Source organism: Sciurus vulgaris, assembly GCF_902686455.1.
Source record: "Sciurus vulgaris genome assembly, chromosome: 7".
NCBI classification, from domain to species: domain Eukaryota; kingdom Metazoa; phylum Chordata; class Mammalia; order Rodentia; family Sciuridae; genus Sciurus; species Sciurus vulgaris.
In genome coordinates, this window is record NC_136467.1 from 13,029,798 (window position 1) to 13,051,034 (window position 21,237).

General features: G+C 40.5%; 1 protein-coding gene across 1 annotated transcript in view; it reads left to right on the forward strand.

Annotated features, from left to right (window-relative positions):
- Positions 1-6,785, forward strand: part of IPCEF1 (interaction protein for cytohesin exchange factors 1) — a 166,978-nt gene extending 160,193 nt beyond the window's left edge. Inside the window, 1 exon segment of the mRNA XM_079148679.1 lies at positions 764-6,785. Within this exon segment, the coding sequence (XP_079004805.1) occupies positions 764-967 (204 nt within the window). The 3' untranslated portion in view covers positions 968-6,785.
- The last annotated feature ends 14,452 nt before the right edge of the window (positions 6,786-21,237 follow it).

A 21,237-nucleotide genomic window follows, 5' to 3' on the forward strand; every position in this document is an offset into this window, starting at 1 on the left:
TGAGTGCTCTACTTAATTTAGTGTGGAAAAGGATGCATATTATATTTTACTCCATTCCTTGACTCAGAAACTGTAACCCAAGGCAGACCAAAAAAAAAAAAAAAAGTGAATCACTGCTTTTTTAAAAGGCAAATAAAGAGATAAAATAACACTAATGGATTTTTTTTTTAAACTCTGATAGTATTAATGGAATACATACTGTTTTAATGGCAGGTTGGGTGTCTCTCCTCTGACTAAAAAGATAGCCTGCCTATTTATTCAGTATATGTTAATTAAATGCAATTTATCAAAAATCAATTAAGATAATTTAGTAACTAAAAAATTTTAAAAAACATACTTTGTGTTACCTTTTGTGTGAAAGTGTTTGTCCCAGTTTTACTTAGTAAAGTTTGGGCGGTCAAAGAAATGCTTTTGGGTACAATTCTAAACTCCTGGAGGTGTGCAGTTATGTTCAGAACAAGACAGAATCATTTCTGGGGTGTAGACTCACGGACGGATCAGGTAAGAGCAACATAGAAGACCTGGGCTTTCTGTCTAGTTCTCCCCTAACTCCTGTGATCACACTTAACTTCTTTATGGCCAGCATGGTAAGCAGATGTTGTCAGATTGCTTAGACTTGGTGCAAGGATTCAAATTTCAATGTGTAAAACCACTTTGAGAATTTCATGATGTGTGTACACACATTTGCAGAGGTCAATGATGGCTTACTGAAACTAATATGCTCACGACAGACCCCTGTGCTCCCTCTTTTCTTCCTGGGCAGTGTAAAGAACACGATCTGGCCATGATCAACCAATTGCTGGATGATCCGAAACTGACAGCCAGGAAGTACAGAGAGTGGAAGGTCATGAACACCCTCCTGATCCAGGACATCTATCAGCAGCAACAGGCCCCAGCTGCATCTGAAGGTGCCCCACAGGAACTCAAGAAGCCCCCTTCGCCTGCCTGTCTTGAAAATTCTATCTGAGAAAAAGTCAGAACTCTCTCCTCTTGTATTTTACTGCAAACAACTTTGCAAGATGTTGCTGGAGCTTGTTTCTCCTTGAAGGGAAAACTGAAGTTCCCCTCTGCAGCTTAGTTGAAGACAGTCACCGGATGCAGCAGGACTCCTGGTTCCCCATGGAGTCTCACCATTGTCAAGACTGGAGTTGATTGGGTCCAGCTGAGCTGACATGATTTTGTGTCCCTACTGGGAGCTTGTAGAGATGGGAGACTCCAGGAGGGATGTGAGAAATCTGTCCTGTGTCCCTTGCTCTAGAAAGAATCACAATGTACCATGCACAAAAGATCCAATTTTACTAGAGACAATGAGTTGTAGAAGTATCATTTTTTCCTGCAAAGAAGCATGCGCACTCTCTATCTTCACAGCCCACACACTTCTCCAAAGTATTCTTTGAATGGAGGAGTGCTTTGTATAGTGGCAACTGGAACAGGTCACAGTGGTATTGTGGAACAAAAATTCCTTGCCGTTGGTATAGAAAGGTGGTGCTTTTTCCATTTTGTTGAGAAATATGTTTATAGAGAGTGGTGTGGAGGAGGGCCCAAGGAGGGGTTGTACACTGTGTTCCATTCGCTCAGAGGACAGCACGGTATTTTCACATTCACCCGGACTGGGGGATGTCAAATGTGATTAACGTGTCTTTTTCTCACAGCAGTTAGCAAAAAACTACTCCTCATAGTTAGAGAAGGCTGCTCCTCCCTGACTTCCCTACATGACCGCAGGGGGTACTAAGAGACCCAGCAAGGAATGTCCTACTCTTTTGTCCTTGGCTTGGTCCCCACAAACAGTATGGATTTATATCCAGTTTTCCAGGGACCAATATTGCAAAAACGATTCTGGCATCTGAATTGTTTCAGTGTCTATACTGGAAGTGGGGGAATTAAAAATGAGTTCAACATGATTGTTTTATTTTTGTAAGCTCATGTGTCACTGTGTGAACAGTGTGAATAGCCATCTATGATTTTTATTTAAATATATTTATAGAGGTTCAAATTGCTAGTGTTTTAAAAGATGATATAACTATTCTATGTTTTGTTCATATATATTCTGAAAGTATATACTTTTTGCTTGAGAAAACTAAGGATACTATTGATTTATTGGCATTAGGTTGCACTATAATGTACGAGGAATGCTCAGGAAATCTTGTAAGAAAACTCTTGGGGCACGTATTGTTAATTTTTCATTTTCTGGGATCTCTCTTTCTGTCTCTGTTTCTCTTTAGAATTCTTAAATCTTTGTATTCATTGTGAATATTTCCCTTAACTTTAGGGAAATCTTAGGTGATCCCTTCTATTAAATAAACTTTAAGTTTATGCTGTTTATGTCCATAAACCCTAGGCCAAATGAAACACAACTAATGTAATATTTTGAATAAATATTAATAGAAATGTGGGGTTTGTTGCTAAAGAGCTCAACAGAGAAACAATATGAAATTGTTCACTAATCACAATGAAGATTTCTTACTATAATAATAACCATAACCTTCTGGAACCTTACCTGCCACTAGCAAATTGTTGGCATAACATTTCATTTTATTGCATCAAAGTGTGGCTTGACATTTAAATGCAGATAACCACCTGAATTGTGTCTGCAACCCTAAATGGAAATAGTTGTTAAATATTTCCCCCAAATTTCCTAAGAGGTCTTCATAGTCTATGAACAGCAACAAAAATTGACCTTAACATTAAGAAAGAAACAAAACACAAAACAGGAAGCAAGTTGAAGTACCGGAAACTTCTCTAAGACAAGGCACCCTGTCCGTTGGTTTAGCTCAGCAAAGGCTTAGGCAGTCCTGTACCTAATGAAGGAAGCATAGAGATCTGCCTGAATGACAGGTCACCCAGGTCCTGGGGTGGGATGGTGTTCTGATTTGAGAGTCTGGTGCTTTAACCTCTTTATTCTGGCAATGATCATTGGTTCTTTCTGTGATTAGCAGGTTTTAGAAGGTAGCAGTGTTTTGAAGCTCAATGGTTTAGAATTCACAATGTCAACCAAGTGTGAAGGGAAGCAGAAATAATATAAGGGAGGAAATCATAGTATGACACAGTATTTTTCCACTTCTTTGATGGTTTGGTTTTTCACAGTTCTTTTTTTTTTTCTATTTTTTATTGGTGCATTAAAATTATATAGAATAGTGGGATTCGTTGTTACATATTTGTACATACATACAATACAACAATATAATTTGGTCAATTTTGTTCCCTAGAACCTCTCCACCAATTATCCCTTTCTTCTACTCTACTGGTTTTTCTTTCTTGTGATTTTAAATTTTTAGTGTACTGTAGGTATACATAATAGTGGGGTTAATTTTGACATATTCATAAATGAATTTGACATAGTTCTCTTCATTTCAATACCCCGTACTATCCCCTGCCCTCCCTGATCCCTTTCCTCTACTCTCTTGGCCTTCCTCTTATTTATTTATTTATTTTTAAATTGGTGCATTTCACATACACACACGCGCGCGCGTGCGCACGCACACGCACACGCACACAGGAATGCATTGTAATATGCTCATACTTGCACATATTTGTTTCTTAGTTCTTACCCTTTCCTGCCCCTCCCACCTCCCCTTTGGTCCTCTACCTCTACTCTACTGATGTCCCTTCTATTTTCACAAGATCCCTTTTTAAAATTCCTTTATTCTCTGTAGCTTCCACATACGAGAGAAAACGTTCCACCCCAACTTTCTGACTTATTTCATTTAGCATGATGTTCTCCAGTTTCATCCATTATCCAGCAAATGGCATAATTTCATGACTGAGTAGAATTCCATTGTGTATATATACCAATTTCTTTATCCTAAAAAACTTCATTGTGTATTTGTCCCACATTTTCTTTATCCATGAGTCTATTGACAGGTATGTGGGCTGGTTCCATAACTTGGCTATTGTGAATGGCACTGCTATAAACACTCGTATGTGTGCATTGGTATACTATGATAAATTTACTTCTTTTGGGTAAATGCCAAGGAGTGGGATAGCTGGTCATATGGTGGGTCCATTCTTAGTGTTCTGAGGAATCTCTATATCGCTTTCCAGAGTGGTTGTTCTTTGTATTTGGTTTGCAACACTAACTTCTGAACTTCTGAACAGGTTTTCCTAAATTGTAGATCTTCAGACACTTTTGGCCTGAACTTGTGCACACATTTAAATGTTTTACTTTGACTTTTCAACAATACCTATTTAACTGAGTTTTTAATGTGAACCCCTTTAGTATCGTTCAAACTTTAAAGTCAAAATCGGCCCATGAGATTACTTGACCAAGGCTTAAAGTTATTTGTTCAAGTCACTTCAAGAAAGTTGGCCTAGCAGTTTCTGCTTCGGCCCTTAAAAGGTACTTTGCAGAACATTCCCGAATGAAAGTCAGACTGAGTTGCATGATTCTCCACCCTGTCTTTTTAGAGCCAGATCCCCCACTCCTTAGTTTTTCCTCCTTTGTAAAGAAATGCTTTTACTCCATGTTAGGTTGAGTTAGGAAGCAGGAGGCTGCTTCTCTGAGTTTCCACCTCAGCTATAACCACTAAGAGGAGGATGGGGAGACGGAGTGGAGTGGAAAGAAGAGTGGGTGATACTTTTCATGACACTCAGAATAAAAGGAACCTGGTAAGTTATGCGTTGGCTTCAAGTCACTTTTCCAGTCCAAAAGATATTGGGAAAACTGGACCGCTTCCAGTTTCTTGCTGGGGAGTGATCATCTCTCAAGTGGATTTTGAGGAGTTCATGGGGCCCAAGGGAGACTCCTGCACCCACTCCTGTAGCCACACCTGTGGCTGTGAATTGACTCAGCCATGCATGGCTACTCGGGGAGGAAGAGGAGGAACTCAGTGCAGACACTCCAAACCTGTGGCTCTTGTAAGGATAGAATCTGGGGAGCTCCCTGCTTTGGGGCTGTGGGATGACTTCTTCCCTCTATTGTTGGCCTATAGACCTGAACCAGAGCCTGATGGGGACCCTCACTGTTGGGTATGTTGCAAATGTACCGGAATCCCACATCCATCTTGCATTTGAAGAGTATCTGTTACTTTTAAGAAGTCATAGTTTTGCTACTATATATCTCAATTTAAGATGGAATCCCAAATTAGACAAAGAATCCTAAAGCATAAAATCACTAAGACTCCAGGAGGCCCATGGATCAGATTTCAGTGTGGATCCATGCCTTTATTTACTCAGTATGTTTTAGTTTGCAAATTGGTGTGCTGCAGACCCTCCATCCACTCCACACCCATCCCACTTCCTGTTACCCTGTAGTCTGAGTGGGATGAATGTGGATTATTGATACAAGAGGTACCTGGCCCCAAACCCCAAGTGGTGGGGCCAGAATTTAAGTTTGAGCCCAGGGACTCAGAGTCCCTCCCTGCGTGCCTGCTCTCTTGCAAAATTGGAGCAGAGCCATTAAGTTGCAGTCTGATGTGCACCATCCACCTTGAGGGCACTGGGCTCCACACAGACCTGGCCAGCCAGGGTGGCTTTATGTAAATTGGTCTACGGAAGCCTGAGGGGCTCCAGACACTGAGTACCATCTCTTTCTAACATCCTGCACTCTGCGAACTGGGGCTTGACCTTATCTCTCTGCACTTCTTTATTTCCTTCTGAAAATGTTACTATTTTACTCATTTAAGTGCTATGAGATCTCACATGAAAAAAGTGTATTTAAAGAAATAGGGTATATTTTGTTTTCCTTTGAAGGCGTGACTATCAGATGTCAGAGACCCAATTCAGTGATTTGGGTTAGTCCTCTGACCTTCCTCTCTCAATTTCTTCTCCTGTCATGAAAATTTCCTCAGGGAGACTTCAAATCACAAACAATGTCACAGTGTCACAGCCATGAAACAGATTAAAATAAAAAAAATACTTTTGAGCTTTTTGAGGGGAGGTGCTATACCAATTCAAGCCATATTTAAATTCATGGACATATAGTTTTTTGCAAGAAGGAAGCACAATTTTTTTGATGAAGCCACACTGATGATTCAGGGAATAATTTAGGTACAGAGATTGAAAATCCAAATGTCACTTTATGTGAAAAACTGCTGTGTCCCCTGAAGTGTTAGGATATGTCTCTTCGTGACAGGTGATGCAGTTATTCAATGTGTTTACTTTCATACACTTCTCTCACAAGAGAGATTACATGCATAAAACTTGATCACCAGTAATTAAAAGGTTCTTCACCAGAGTTTTGCGACACACATGAAATTGGTGGTGATGAGGGAGGGGCAGAATTCCATCCCCCACCAAAATAAGCTGCACTCCAGGGAATGAAAACTGAGCAGACACTCACTTCTTAGTTTTGAGACAGGAAGAAATCTCCTTGCCGCTTCTGTTCGTCTTTATTCTCTCCCATGCCACCACAGCACCAGACAGAAAAAGTTACAAATGGATCCTACATTAAAAAATTAGCTTTTGCATTTCTCTTACTGTGAGGAAGCTGCATTACTTTGTATTGATAATCTCTACCATTAGTTCAAAGGGAAGCATGCTCCATGGAGACATTTGATAATAGAAATCAGGATCTAAAATCACCACATATTTTCATGTCTTTGCATGATGGGGATGTGACTTTTAACACTGCATGGTGTTTGGACCAAGATGTTCATGTGGAAATGATATCTGAAATTTCATTCTGCTTTTATTCTGTTTTCATCTACCCTTTTTGACAAAACTGGAAAAAGAGGCATGGCTTGTTTCTTCTGCTGTTTTTAAGGTTGAATTGTAAGATGCAGATAAGAACAAAAGAAAATGTATTAGTAAAATTACATGCTAAAAAATGAAATATGCGACTGGCGTTTGTTTCTGCCTTGCTCTGTTGCTTCCTCAGATTCCCCGGGGCCGGGTGGGGGCGGGGTTGGGATCTGGGAAGTGTGTAATGGCCGTGCTGTGATCTTCCACAAAGGCTATAGTGCCCTCTGGTGGCAGTCACCAAATAACAGAGTCCAGGAAACTTTAAAATAAAAGATCTAATTATATTGCCATTGGTCCACACAATTTGACTTGCATATTATAGTACCTTTTATCATTACTGGACACCCACGTTTTATTTCTGGTAATTTTAAAGATCCGCAGATTTTAAAAGTTACCACCAATGGCACAAAACTCCTTGAACCACATAAGATATGTTTTTGGGAAAAGTAAACAAAGCAAATATCGAAAGCTCTGAATGGTTCGCCTTTGTTTTGGATCCATTGATCCGAGGGGGCTGACCTGCGTTCATATTGATTCACATCTCCCTGTTCCTGTTTATACAATGGGTTTTCATGCGTTTCCTTCTTGCCTAACTCTTGCTCCACATGTTAAATCCTCCTTTTTCTCCATCCTGCCACCACCAACGATTCCCAGCTCCCATGTGCAAGCAGCAAAAATTATTCTACACTAAAGGGATCAGAGAAAGACCGACATAGAGGGTGTTCCTGATTTCTAGAACAGCCTTGCATTAGTTTTCTCTTGCTGCTGTAAGAGATGGTCACTGACTTAGCAGCTTGAACTAGTTTTTACCTTAGTGCTCTGGAGGTCAGAAGGCTGACACAGAGTTCCCTGGTTGAAGTCAGGGCGTTGGCAGGATCGCATTTTTTGCGAAGTTTCCCGGGAGAATCCATGACTTTCTCCAGCTTCCACACACACTGCTTGCCTCTGGTTCCTTTTCTCATCTTCCTACCCTCTGTGCCTTTCTTCTGTAGTTACATCTTCTTAGACTGACTCTTTCAAGGACCATGTGGTCAAAATGGGCTCAACTGGCTAGTTCAGGCCAGGTGATTTGCAGCCTCAATTCCCCTTGGAATATAGACACAGGCGCCAGTGATCAGGGCCTGCACGCTATGCCCCTTACCACAACTCTTCATTTTAGGTATCCTGTTTGATCCCCATGAACTCCCCATGGATATCTCCTAAAAACTCCAGGATTTCAAAGTTTTTTTTTTTGTGTGTGTGTGTGTGTGTTTTGTATTTTTTTTAAATTTTAATTTATTTTTATTGTAAACAAATGGGATACATGTTGTTTCTGTTTGTACATGGAGTAACAGCATACCATTTGGTTAATCATACATTTACATAGAGTAATGATGTTTGATTCATTCTGTTTTTTTTTCCTTCCCCCCACCCCTCCCACACCTCTTTTCCCCCTATACAGTTCCTCCTTCCTCCATTCTTGCCCCCCTCCAACCCCCCATTATGTGTCATCATCCACTTATCAGTGAGATCATTCGCCTTTTGGATTTTTGAGATTGGCTTATCTCACTTAGCATGATATTCTCCAATTTCATCCATTTGCCTGCAAATGCCATAATTTTATTATTCTTTATAGCTGAGTAATATTCCATTGTATATATATATACCACAGTTTCTTTATCCATTCATCAATTGAAGGACATCTAGTTTGGTTCCACAGTCTGGCTATTGTGAATAGAGCAGCTATGAACATTGATGTGGCTGTATCTCTGTAGTATGCTGATTTTAAGTCCTTTGGGTATAGGCCAAGGAGTGGGATAGCTGGGTCAAATAGTGGGTCCATTCCAAGTTTTCTAAGGAATCTCCACACTGCTTTCCAGAGTGGCTGCACTAATTTGCAACCCCACCAGCAATGTATGAGTGTACCTTTTTCCCCATATCCTCTCCAACACCTATTGTTGCTTGTATTCTTGATAATCGCCATTCTAATTGGGGTGAGATGGAATCTTAGTGTAGTTTTGATTTGCATTTCTCTTATTACTAAAGATGTTTAACATTTTTTCATATATCTGTTGATTGCTTGTACATCTTCTTCTGTGAAGTGTCTGTTCATTTCCTTAGCCCATTTGTTGATTGGGTTATTTGTATTCTTGGTGTAGAGTTTTTTGAGTTCTTTATATATTCTGGAAATTAGTGCTCTATCTGAAGTATGAGTGGCAAAGATATTCTCCCACTCTGTAGGCTTCTCTCTTCACATTGCTGATAGTTTCCTTTGCTGAGAGAAAGCTATTTACTTTGAATCTATCCCAGTTGTTGATTCTTGCTTTTATTTCTTGTGCTATGGGAGTCCTGTTAAGGAAGTCTGGTCCTAAGCCAACAAGGTGAAGATTTGGACCTACTTTTTCTTTTATAAGATGCAAGGTTTCTGGTCTGATTTCGAGGACCTTGATCCATTGTGAGTTGATTTTTGTGCAGGGTGAGAGATAGGGGTTCAGTTTCATTCTGTTGCATATGGATTTCCAGTTTTCCCAGCACCATTTGTTGAAGAGGCTATCTTTTCTCCATTGCGTATTTTTGGCACCTTTGTCTAGTATGAAAAAAATGTATTTATTTGGGTTTGTGTCCATGTCCTCTTCTGTACCATTGATCTACCTGTCTATTTTGGTGCCAATACCATGCCATTTTTGTTACTATTGCTTTGTAGTATAGTTGAAGTTCTGGTATTGTGATACCCCCTGTTTCATTCTTCCTGCTAAGGATTGCTTTAGCTATTCTGGGTTTCTTATTCTTGTTCCAGATGAATTTCATGATTGCTTGCTCTATTTCTGTAAGGTACATCATTGGGATTTTAATTGGAATTGCATTGAATCTGTATAGCACTTTTGGTATTATGGCCATTTTGACAATATTAATTCTGCCTATCCAAGAACATAGGAGATCTTTCCATCTTCTAAGGTCTTCCTCAATTTCTTTCTTCAATGTTTTGTAGTTTTCATCATAGAGATCTTTTGCCTCTTTGGTTAGATTGATGCCCAAGTATTTTATTTTATTTTTTTGAGGCTATTGCAAATGGAGTTGTTTTCCTCATTTCCCTTTCAGCTGTTTCGTTGCTTGCGTATAAAAATGCTTTAGATTTATGCATGTTGATTTTATAGCCTGCTATTTTGCTGAATTCATTGATGAGGTCTAGAAGTTTTCTGGAGGAGTTTTTTGGATCCTCTCAATATAGAATCATGTCATCCGCAAATAGTGACAGCTTAAGTTCCTCTTTTCCTATTCATATCCCTTTAATTTCTTTAGTCTGCCTAATTGCTCTGGCTAGAGTTTCGAGGACAATGTTCAATAGAAGTGGTGAAAGAGGACATCCCTGTCTTGTTCCCATTTTTAAAGGGAATGGTTTCATTTTTTCTCCATTAAGAATGATGTTGGCCATGGGCTTAGAATAAATAGCCTTTACAATGTTCAGGTATGTTCCTACTATCCCTATGTTTTCTAGTGTTTTGAGCATGAAGGGGTGTTGTATTTTGTCAAACGCTTTTTCTGCATCAATTGGAATAACCATATGATTCTTATCCTTAAGTCTATTGACATGATGGATTACGTTTATTGATTTACGGATGTTAAACCAACCTTGCATTCCAGGGATGAGCCCCACTTGATTGTGGTGCACGATTTTCTTAATGTGATTTTGGATATGGTTTGCCAATATTTTGTGAAGGATCTTTGCATCTATATTCATTAAGGATATTGGTCTAAAATTTTCTTTCCTTGATGTGTCTTTTCCTGGTTTGGGTATGAGGGTGATATTAGCTTTATAGAATGAGTTTGGTAGGGTACCCTCTTTTTCTATTTCCTGGAATACTTTGAGAAGTATTGGAATGAGATCTTCTTTGAAGGTCTTGTAGAACTCAGCTGAGAATCCATCTGGTTCTGGGCTTTTTTTGGATGGTAGGTTTTTAATGGCTTCTTCTATTTCATTGCTTGATATTGATCTGTTTAAATTGTGTATGTCCTCCTGGTTCAGTTTGGGAGGAGCATATGTCTCTAGAAATTTGTCAATGTCTTTGGTAGTTTCTATTTTGTTAGAATACAGATTTTCAAAGTAGCTTCTAATTATGTTATGTATCTCAGTGGTGTCTGTCGTGATATTTTCTTTTTCTTCACCAATTTTAGTAATTTGAGTTTTCTCTCTCCTCCTCTTTGTTAGTGTGGCTAAGGGTTTGTCAATTTTGTTTACTTTCTCAAAGAACCAACTTTTTGTTTTGTCAATTTTTTTAATTGTTTCTTTTGTTTCAATTTCATTGATTTCAGCTCTGATTTTAATTATTTCCTGTCTTCTACTACTTTTGCTGTTATTCTGTTCTTTTTCTAGGGCTTTGAGCTGTAATGTTAGGTCATTTAGTTGTTGACTTTTCATTCTTTTCTGGAATGCGCTCCATGCAATGAATTTTCCTCTTAGTACCGCTTTCATAGTGTCCCAGAGATTTTGATATGTTGTATCATCATTCTCATTGACCTCTAAGAATTTTCTTATCTCCTCCCTGATGTTTTCTGTTATCCATGTTTCATTCAATAGCATATTATTTAGTCTCCAGGTGTTGGAGTAATTTCTCTTTTTTATTTTGTCATTGATTTCTACTCTCAGTCCATTATGATCTGATAGAACACAAGGCAGTATCTCTATTTTTTTGCATTTCCTAAGGGCTGCTTTGTGGCATAACATATGGTCTATTTTCGAGAAGGTTCCATGTGCTGCTGAGAAGAAAGTGAATCTGCTCGTTGATGGGTGGAATATTCTATGTATGTCTATTAAGTCTAGGTTATTGATTGTGTTATTGAGTTCTATGGTTTCTTTGGTTGGTTTTTGTTTGAAAGATCTATCTAGTGGTGACAGCAGTGCATTAAAGTCTCCCAGAATTATTGTGTTGTGGTCTATGTGATTTCTGAAATTGAGAAGGATTTGTTTGATGTACAGGGATGCACCATTGTTTGGGACATAAATATTTACTATCGTTATATCTTCCTGATTTATGGTTCCCTTAAGCAGTATGAAATGTCCTTCTTTATCCCTTCTGACTAACTTTGGCTTGAAGTCCACTTTATCTGATATAAGGATGGAAACCCCCGCTTTTTTACTGAGTCCATGTGCATAGTAGGTTTTTTTCCCATCCTTTCACCTTTAGTCTGTGGATGTCTTTTTCTATAAGATGAATCTCTTGCAGGCAGCATATTGTTGGGTCTTTCTTTTTAATCCATACTGCCAGTCTATGTCTTTTGATTGATGAGTTTAGGCCGTTAACATTCAGGGTTATTATTGAGATATGGTTTGTATTCCCAGTTATTTGGCTTATTTTTGGTTTTTAAGTTGGCTTGGTTTCTCCTTTGAGTGGTTTTTCTCTAAGGTAGTTCCTCCATTTGCTGACCTCCATTGTTGTTTTTCATTTCCTCCTCATGGAATATTTTGTTGAGAACATTCTGTAGTGCAGGCTTTCTATTTGTAAATTCTTTTAACTTTTGTTTATCATGGAAGGATTTTATTTCATCTTCAAATCTGAAGGTTAGTTTTGCTGGGTATAGGATTCTTGATTGGCAACCATATTCTTTCAGAGCTTGAAATATGTTGTTCCAGGCCCTCTAGCTTTTAGAGTCTGGGTTGAGTAGTCAGCTGCTATCCGTATTGGTCTCCCCCTATATGTAATCTGATGCTTTTCTCTCGCGGCCTTCAAAATCCTATCTTTATTTTGAATGTTAGGTATTTTCAGTATAATATGCCTTGGTGTGGATCTGTTGTGATTTTGTGCATTTGATGTTCTGTAAGCCTCTTGTATTTGATTTTCCATTTCATTCTTCAGGTTTGGGAAATTATCTGATATTATTTCATTGAATAGGTTGTTCATTCCTTTGGTTTGCATATCTGTGCCTTCCTCAATCCCAATAATTCTTAAATTTGGTCTTTTCATGATGTCCCATAGTTCTTGGAGATTCTGTTCATGATTTCTTACCATCTTCTCTGTTTGGGCAACTTTAATTTCAAGATTCAATATTTTGTCTTCATTGTCTGAGGTTCTGTCTTCCAAGTGGTCTAGTCTTTTGGTGATGCTTTCCATTGAGTTTTTAATTTGGTTTATTGTTTCCTTCATTTCAAGGATTTCCTTTTGGTTTTTTTTTTTTTTTTTTTTTTTTTGAGAATCTCTATCTCTTTGTTGAAATGATGTTTTGCTTCCTGCAGGTGCTCTTTCAGCTTATTGGTATTATCATTCATTGCCTGCTTTTGCTCTCTTATCTCATCCTTTGCTTCGCGAATCATCTTAATCATGTATAATCTGAAGTCCTTTTCTGACATTTCTTCTAACATACTGTCATTGGATTCTATTAATAAAGAATCTAGATTTGTTTGGATCATTTTCTTCCCTTGTTTTTTCATGTTGTTCATGTATCTTCCCCTCTAGCAGTGCAGATCTGGGGTATTGCAGATTTCCCCCTATAGGCTTATAGTGGCCCTATAGGTTTCCAAAACCATTTCTTTAAGGGGAGATCAATATTAGCAGTGCCCAATTCAGATACTATGCAATCCTAGACCAAATAACTCCTATGAGGACAATAACAAAGTTGTCATAATAAACAGAATGAGTTCAAATATTATCTTCAGTAAAACAAACAGATTTGCAGTCAGATCTGCAGTTTCTAATGGAGAACAGAGAGGATGCAGAGGGATGTAGAATGTGGCTGTTAATGGGATAAGAAAAGAATATACAGAAGTTCTGGATAATAGAAAGGGTGAGAGTGTAATCAAAAGAAATTGGATGTTAGCATGCAAAAAGGGAGATAGAGACTCTGAGGGAACAGGTAAACAAAAGGAAAAGAGAGCAAGAAAAGCAAAGAAATAAAAACTTAAATTTTTTCAATAAGGAGAAAAAAGAAAATCTACAGTATAACAGTCATGTAGTAATGAAACCTCCCAGTGTTCAGTAGCCTGATGCAGGAGAGTTACCTCACAATGAGCTTCAAGCCTCCAGCAGGCGTCTCAGGATGGGATTTGCCCCACCCAAAGATCTGAGCTCAGGCTTCCAGGATTATCCAAGATGGCCGCTCTGGCTTCGAAATGTGTTGGCAAATGGGGAGCTGCAGCTCAGGGTGTGGACGTGGTTAGTTGGAGGTCCTGGAGGCAGGATGCAGTTGGTCAGGCAGGGGTCCTGGAGGTCAGGTGTGTTTGGTGTGGTTGGTGTGGTTGTGGGATCCTGGAGGCCGGGTGCAATCCGTCGGTCTGGGGGTCCCAGTGATAGGGCGCAGTCAGTTGGTCTGGGGTCCTGATGGCAGGGAGCAGTCAGTTGATGTGAGGGCCCCAGAGGCAGGAAGTGATCGGTCAGGGTGAGGGATCCTGGAGACAGGGCTCAGTCAGTCCGGCCAGGGGTCCTATGGGCCTGGCTATTGTCTCAAAATGGCGGCAGCCACGTGTAATCAAACCTGCAGGTACTGTGACAGTGAACTTCCAGGCAACAGCAGCCAGCTGGTGCTCCACTGGTAGTCAGCAATCAGTTTGCTGACTGTTGTCGGATGATTGGGAGGTGAACCTAGTGCATTGGGTGATGGATAGGTGTAAGGCAGGCGATGGACAGGCGAGAGGCAGGCAAATGGCGGATGATAGACGCCTGACAGTGAGCAATCAAGAAACAGATATCCTCTGCTTGAAACCGGAGTTACAGAGAGACAAGGAATGCAGCCTCCCTCTAGTCAGCCATCTTGGATCCATCTCAAAATTTTAACAACAAGCTTGAAAGTCCTGTGTGTCATATCTACTGGGTCTCGAATTTGATTTTATCAAGGAAAGATGACTTTATATGAAAAGGAAGACTTTCCTGGCTAATGAAATCACACAAAGGTACAACAGGGCCAATAGTTAGTTATCAGATCAGGTGTTCACAGTGCCTGTATATAGACAGCAGGTACAGTCTCTGGGTGTTTGAGGGGTGCAGGAAGATGGAGATGTTGAGTCCATTAAGGACATCAGACTAATAACACAGCAGACATGCACAGCTCATCAGGCTAACTTGCCTCTTGGAAGTTTACCCAGAATATGACTGTGACTTAAGGCAAACTCAATAGGAAAGAGCAAGAGGATTTGAACAGCACGGGAGGTAACTCCATTGGATATCGATGCTGTTGTTTAGATCCCCTTATGCAGGCAAATGGACAAAACCCCAGTGATGGGTGGCTCTCCACAGCTCACCACTGCCCTGTTGTCCAGAGATTGGCCTGTGACTACACAGCAGGTTCCTCTATGGAGAGTGTGTCCTGCTCCCTTTCCTTGTCCCTCCCCCAGCAGATAATGGCCATTAACTCACTTTCACAGGGTGCAAGATTCTGTCTGCCATGTTTTAAGATAGGACCAGCTCCATGGTGCAGTGAATACTCCAGGGCCTCCCTTGAGATCAGGTTGAAGCTTGTTCTCTCCAGAACCCTTTGTTAAGGAGCTTTCTTTCCCGCCCCATCCTGCTTCCCAACACCCCTTCTATGAGCCCTCCCCAATACAGCGCTTTAACAAATTCCCCATGTCTGGCTGTCTTTTTAGGTTGCCTGACCTAAGGTACTTATCCACCTTTCTGCACGGCTCTTCCATGTAGGGGGCACTTCTTATTCCATCTTGCATAAGAGCCCCAGGAAGCACAACAGAGTGAAGGTGCTATTGTATTTCTCCAGGCTCAAAAATTTGCCAACCCCAAGAATGAAGTCAGAATGCAAATGCTTTTTGTCCCATCCCATCATGATAATGTATCGTCTGTGAGTGAAAATGAGAATCATTTGTTTGCCATTACATAACACTTCACAAACACTGATTTTATGCATTCTTTACAGAAGCCTTCCTTACATAACTCAAAAACTTTGGGTGGACTTGAAGTATTTACCTGCCATTACAAATCATGGTCCAGATATCCAAGTTAGGCAAATAATCTCCCTATAAAGGTACTGCTTGGCAAAGATGCCTTATCCTTAGGTGATTTTATGAAGGAATGTGTGATTCTTTTATATAAGGTGTGATGTTTGTTAACTGTATGAATGAAAGTCCTCTTCTTTTTTGCCTATGGATGCCCAACTGTTCCTGCACCATTGTTTGAAAATACTTTTTCCTCCATCCAATTACTTTCAAACCTTCATCCAGAACAAGCTTGGTGTGTTCATGCAGGCCTGTTTCTGGTTCTCTATTCTGTCATTTGCTCTGTCTCTGTTATGTATCAATACCACACAGCCCTGATTACTGTAGCTCTTAAGTAAGTATTAGAATAGGGCAGATTGCTTCCTCCTACCTTCTTCTTTTTCAAAATGTTGTAACTATTTTAGTTTCCTGCCCTATTATGTAAATTTTAGAATAATCTTGTCTATATCTTAAAAAAAAATTCTTATTGGAATTTTGATAGGAATTTGCACAAAAACCTGTATATCAATTTGGGACAAATTGACATCTTGATTAGGTTGATTGAGTCTTCTGGCCTATAAACAAGATACAACTTCCCAACTATTTAGATCTCTTTGATTTCTGTTATGAATGTTTTGAAACTTTTAGCAAATGAATCCTGAACATTTTTGGTAGATATACCCCTAAGAATTTCATTTTTTTTTTTGAGTGATGGTAAATGAAATTGTATTTTTAATTTCAGTGTCCACATGTCCACTGCAAGTATGTAAAATACAACTGGTTTTGTGTGTTTATCTTGAATGCTGTGATTTTGCTGAACACTTTTATTAATTCTAGAAAACGGAGTTTTGAAAAGATTTCTTAGAATTTTATCTACACCAATCAACATCAGCAAACAGGGGAAGTTTTAGTTTTTTCTTCTCTCTACTCTATGACTTATATTTTTATTTCCTTCTTTTCTCTTAGAATTCTAGCATAACATTGGGTAAAATGGTGAGGCTGGATGCCCTGGTCTTGCTCCCATTCACTGGGGGGACACATTCAGCCTTTCACATTAAGTGTAATGGCAGCTGTAGTTTTTTTTAGTAGATATTAGTTATCAAGTTGAGGAATTGTCTTTTCCAACTTATTTTTTTCTTCTGAAAGTTTTTATGACGAATAGGTGTTGAATTTTGTTGAATACATTTTCTACATTAGTTGATATTATCATGATTTTCCTTCTTTAACTGTTAATATGGTGGAATTCTTGACTTATTTTTGAATATCAAACCAGCCTTGCATTCCTGGAATAAACTCCACTTGGCAGTAGTTTATGCTTCTTTTCATGTATTGCTGAACTTTATTCTAATATTTGTCAAGAATATTCCCTTCTATATTCTTGAGGGATATTGGTCTATAATTGTTTTTTAGTATATCTTTATCTGGCTCTGATATCAATGTATAAGTAGCATTAGAAAGTAAATTAGGGAGAGCTCTTTACTTTTACATTTTTCTGGAAGAGACTGTATAGAATTGATGTTCATTTTTCTTTAAATATGTAACAGTTATCTAGGAAAACATTCTTGGTTTAAAGACCTCTTATTTTTTTGAGAAGTTTAAAATAATATTTTATTTCCTTAATAGGATATTCACTTCTTACTGCATATTGGGAAACTTGTGGTAATCTGTGATTTTCAGGGATTAGATCATTTCACATAAATGACCCAACTTACTTTTATTGAGTTTTCTATAATATTTCCTTATTATCCCCTTGATGTCTGCAGGTCTGTAATCCCTGTTTTATTCCCATACTGATAATGTGTGTTTTCTCTCCCTTTTCTATCCTGCTAAAGGTTTGCCAATTTCTTTTCAGACTGCTATCCTTTTATTATATTGATTTTCTTTCTTGCTTTTCTGTTTTCAACTTTTTGTTGTATATTGTGAGAGAAATAGGGAAATGTACATCTATTCCATCTTCCCTGGAAGTGGTGAATTTATTCTGCACATTGCTCTTCCTGCTTTTAATTTTAGAATCTGGCTCAGGGCATAACTAGTTAAAAAGGGAAATTTCAATTCATCAAGTTAAGTGTCATGATGGAAGAAAGCATGGGGTGCATTGGGAATATGGGAGGGAAGCAGAGGCAGGAATATTATCTTGAAAAGTTTTCTGGAGAAAGTGGCATCCTTATTAAAAAGAAAGAAAGAAAAGAATACAAATCGGTTCAAAGGCAATTCCCCAGTGGTAGGGGAAGGTAGCACATCTCTAGGGGAATGAATGGCAAGAACGTGGCATGTAGAATAATGGTAGATCATGTTGCTGCTGGAGTGAGGGTTGTGTTTGGGTAAGGTGGTAAGGAAGGAGGCTGTGACCTTAACCAGGGACAGAATGGATTCATATAGAAGCCAAACTGAGAGCCACTGAAAGGTTTGAAGTGAGGGATTGGCATGATCAGAGCTGCGTGCTAAGAGTGTCCGGCTGCTGAATGAAGATGGGCGAGCACAGGGCTAGAAGCGAGGGAGGCAGCCAGAGCCCTTTGCGACTCTCTGATAGACGGTGACTGTATGGTGGCTGAAGGGTTATGGAAAATAATATTCCTACAAGTTAGTGCCCCAAGAAAAATGGAGGGACAGTGTGGCTCGGGAGGAGGGAGGGGAACTTGACCAAACATTAACCCTCTCCCAGTGCACCCTTTCCTAATAACAATGGGCCCTAAAGGAAAGGGGCAAATACTGAATGCTGGGCCCTAAACTGTGACCTTGCAAATTAGTCCTAAGTGGAGTCACAGCAAATACTGAAACTCTAGGAAACAATGGATCCCAGAGAAAGAAAAGCAAAGGGCAAGATTTGAGCACTCATCCCTCGGGATCTGGACTCCTTTCTCTCCAGATAATAATGAGTTTCAATCTTTTTTGCAACTACCTTCCCTAAGCTAAAGTTCTAACCTGTACAACGAGTCCCTGACTGTCCAAACCGCATATCTGCCGTCTCCAATGGAACTATGAAACCCAGTCTCCTCCCGTAACTGGGGGGCCAACTCCATTTTCCAGAATATGGGCCTTCCCATGCCTGATCCATGGACCTCGCTGCAGAATAAAGGACAGCTTTCTGATCTGGGGTTTGCTTCCCGTCTCCTGCCTCTGTCATTTGTGGACCGTGAGCTTACCGTAGGGGTAATGGGGTGCACAGAGCAGGGGGACTTAAGAGGCCTCCAAGACCTAGATGTGATAGGGCCTGGGGACTGTTAGGGTATGGGAGGGGTGAGGTCACGATCCCCACCAGCATTCCGTCCTATACCACAGGAGGTGGCGCTGCCATTCGTGCAAGAGTAAACAGAGAGAAAAAAAATTCAGGAAAGTATTTTATTTACAGCAACTTACTATTCATTAAAGAGGCAGCGGGTGTGATTATTAAGATCACAGGCTGGGGAGTCAGCCTGCCTAAGCTCACATCCTTGCTCACCACTTCAAGGCTCTGTGATTTTGACGAATCACCTATCTTCTCTGTGCCTACAATTCTTCTTTATCAAAACGGCTATTGGATGGTTGAGAAAAGTGGATAAGCAGACACATTCATGTTCACACACACACACACACACACACACACACACACATACATACACATATGCATAGGGAGGGGGGAGAAAACATAATAAATGCTCAATAAATATTATTTATGAGTATTATTTCAAAGAATCCATAGGATATCAAAGTGAGAATACTGAATCAATCAGACAGATATGGGATTAAGTATTCGTTGTGAAAGTCCAGAGCACTGTAAAATCTGTTCAACCCTAACCCCTTCAGTCTAGGTACAGAGAAGTGAACTTAGAAAAATAAAAGGTATATCCTAAAAAGCAAAAGCAGCTTGGCATCCTGTAGAAAAGTGATTAAAATAATGCTAAGTATCTTCTATTGTGCATGTATTATGCCTATTCAATTATGCGCGTATATGTATGTATATGTGAGTGATGATGCTTTTGGTATGTTAGAAATAAGATTTGATTAGACTAGCTTGTGGTCCTCTACTCAGGACAGAGAATGTTCGAGGTGTTCTTTCAAATCAATACCTGACCGGTACAGAACCGAGGTAAATCGTGTAAAGGATCTGGTCCTGGCTTGGGGTTGCGGCGAGACCAAGGCTGTTCCATGGGATTGGGCGAACCTCAGATGAGGCTGGACGAGGAAGTGAGAGAGGGGCACAGGCACTGTGAGGGTAGAGTACTGTGGCCACTCCAGAGAGGGCCACAGGTTGGAGGGGACAGACTGTAGAGTTGGAGTATCAGAGGTACAGAGAGTTGGGCCGTTTTCATTCTTTCTTCTTTCAGGTCCTGAGCACACTGGCAAGGACAGCTCCGTCTTGCTTCTGGTGCCGCAGGTCTACAAGGGCCCCTGGCTTAAAACTTGTTCCCGAGAGGCAGAAGGCAAAGCAGCAACTGAGGCTTGCGGAGGGGGGAGTCATGCCGTGTTTCAGACAAAGAAGTCCACCATCCCCACCCCTACCAAAGCCTCCAAGGGGCACTGATTCAGGAGGGAATAAATGGAAAGGACTGGACTTTTGAACATGAAGACCCTGGGGCATAGAGCCCTGGGGCGTAGGGGTGAGACAACCCAACGGGATATTTGTACTTACCAGCTGGTAACGAACAGGATAATCTGGTGACTTATATGCCTCTCCTTTATGGGAGGCAGCTTTAATCCTTTTTATAAATGAGAAAACTAAACTAAGGCTCAGGTCTGTTAAATGTTTTGCTCAAAGTCACGTATGTGGTCGAGTTGGAGGGACCCCAGTTTGAGAGTGCTGCCTCTGACCGTGGGCCTACCTGGGAGCGTCAGTTCCGGGTTGGCTTTGGCTGCATGAGTTGGGAGGATGCCTGGGTCACTTCTTCATGCTAGTCTGCAAAGCATGTGATGAGAAATAATTCAGCTGGTTTGACCATACGTGTCATTCCCCAAAGCAAGGGGCACAGTAGAACACCATGTCCTTTCTGTTTCCCCAAACCTCACCAAATTAAGGGAACAATGAGAGCAGGTCTGGGCCCAAGTGTTCAGCTGCATATTACCTTGAAGGCCACTGGCTGTCTTTTATGCACACTGGGAACGTAGACAAGTTGATCTTTTCTGTGCACCAAGACAGTTGCTCCTTGGGATGCTGGTCAGATGAGCAGACAAAGCGAGCTAATGCTAATGACATCATTACTTCTGCAGCCTAGCATATAAAACCCCTCTCTGAGTGGGGACTGGTTGGAACTGAGGACACTGTGGAAAGAATATGTGTCACTTGTGCAACTGGTCACCTCTGGACAAAGCACCTTGAGGGAGAGGAGGCTGTTCATTAGAGAGGCACATACAACCTGTCACCCTCTTGCCCCCGAACTCTTCTGGGAGCCGTCTCTGATGGCTCATAAGCTTTCCCCAGTAAGCCACATGTCTCTCATGCTGTCTCTAGGTACGTTCTTTGGCCTGCCTGCAACCTAGCCCACCACCCTGACACAGTGGGGCTGTGGACACGACATCATATGTGAAGTTTGCAGAAAGGGTGCCCTCTGGAGGGAGTCAGAGGGTGGTGAAGGTGGCTGTGGCACCCTCTGAGGGTTGACTGGCACATCAATGTTCTACAGCCTCCTCCAGCGCTTTCTGGAGCTGCATAGGAGTCTTGGGAGGTGCACCTGCAAGCAGCTCCTCACATATAA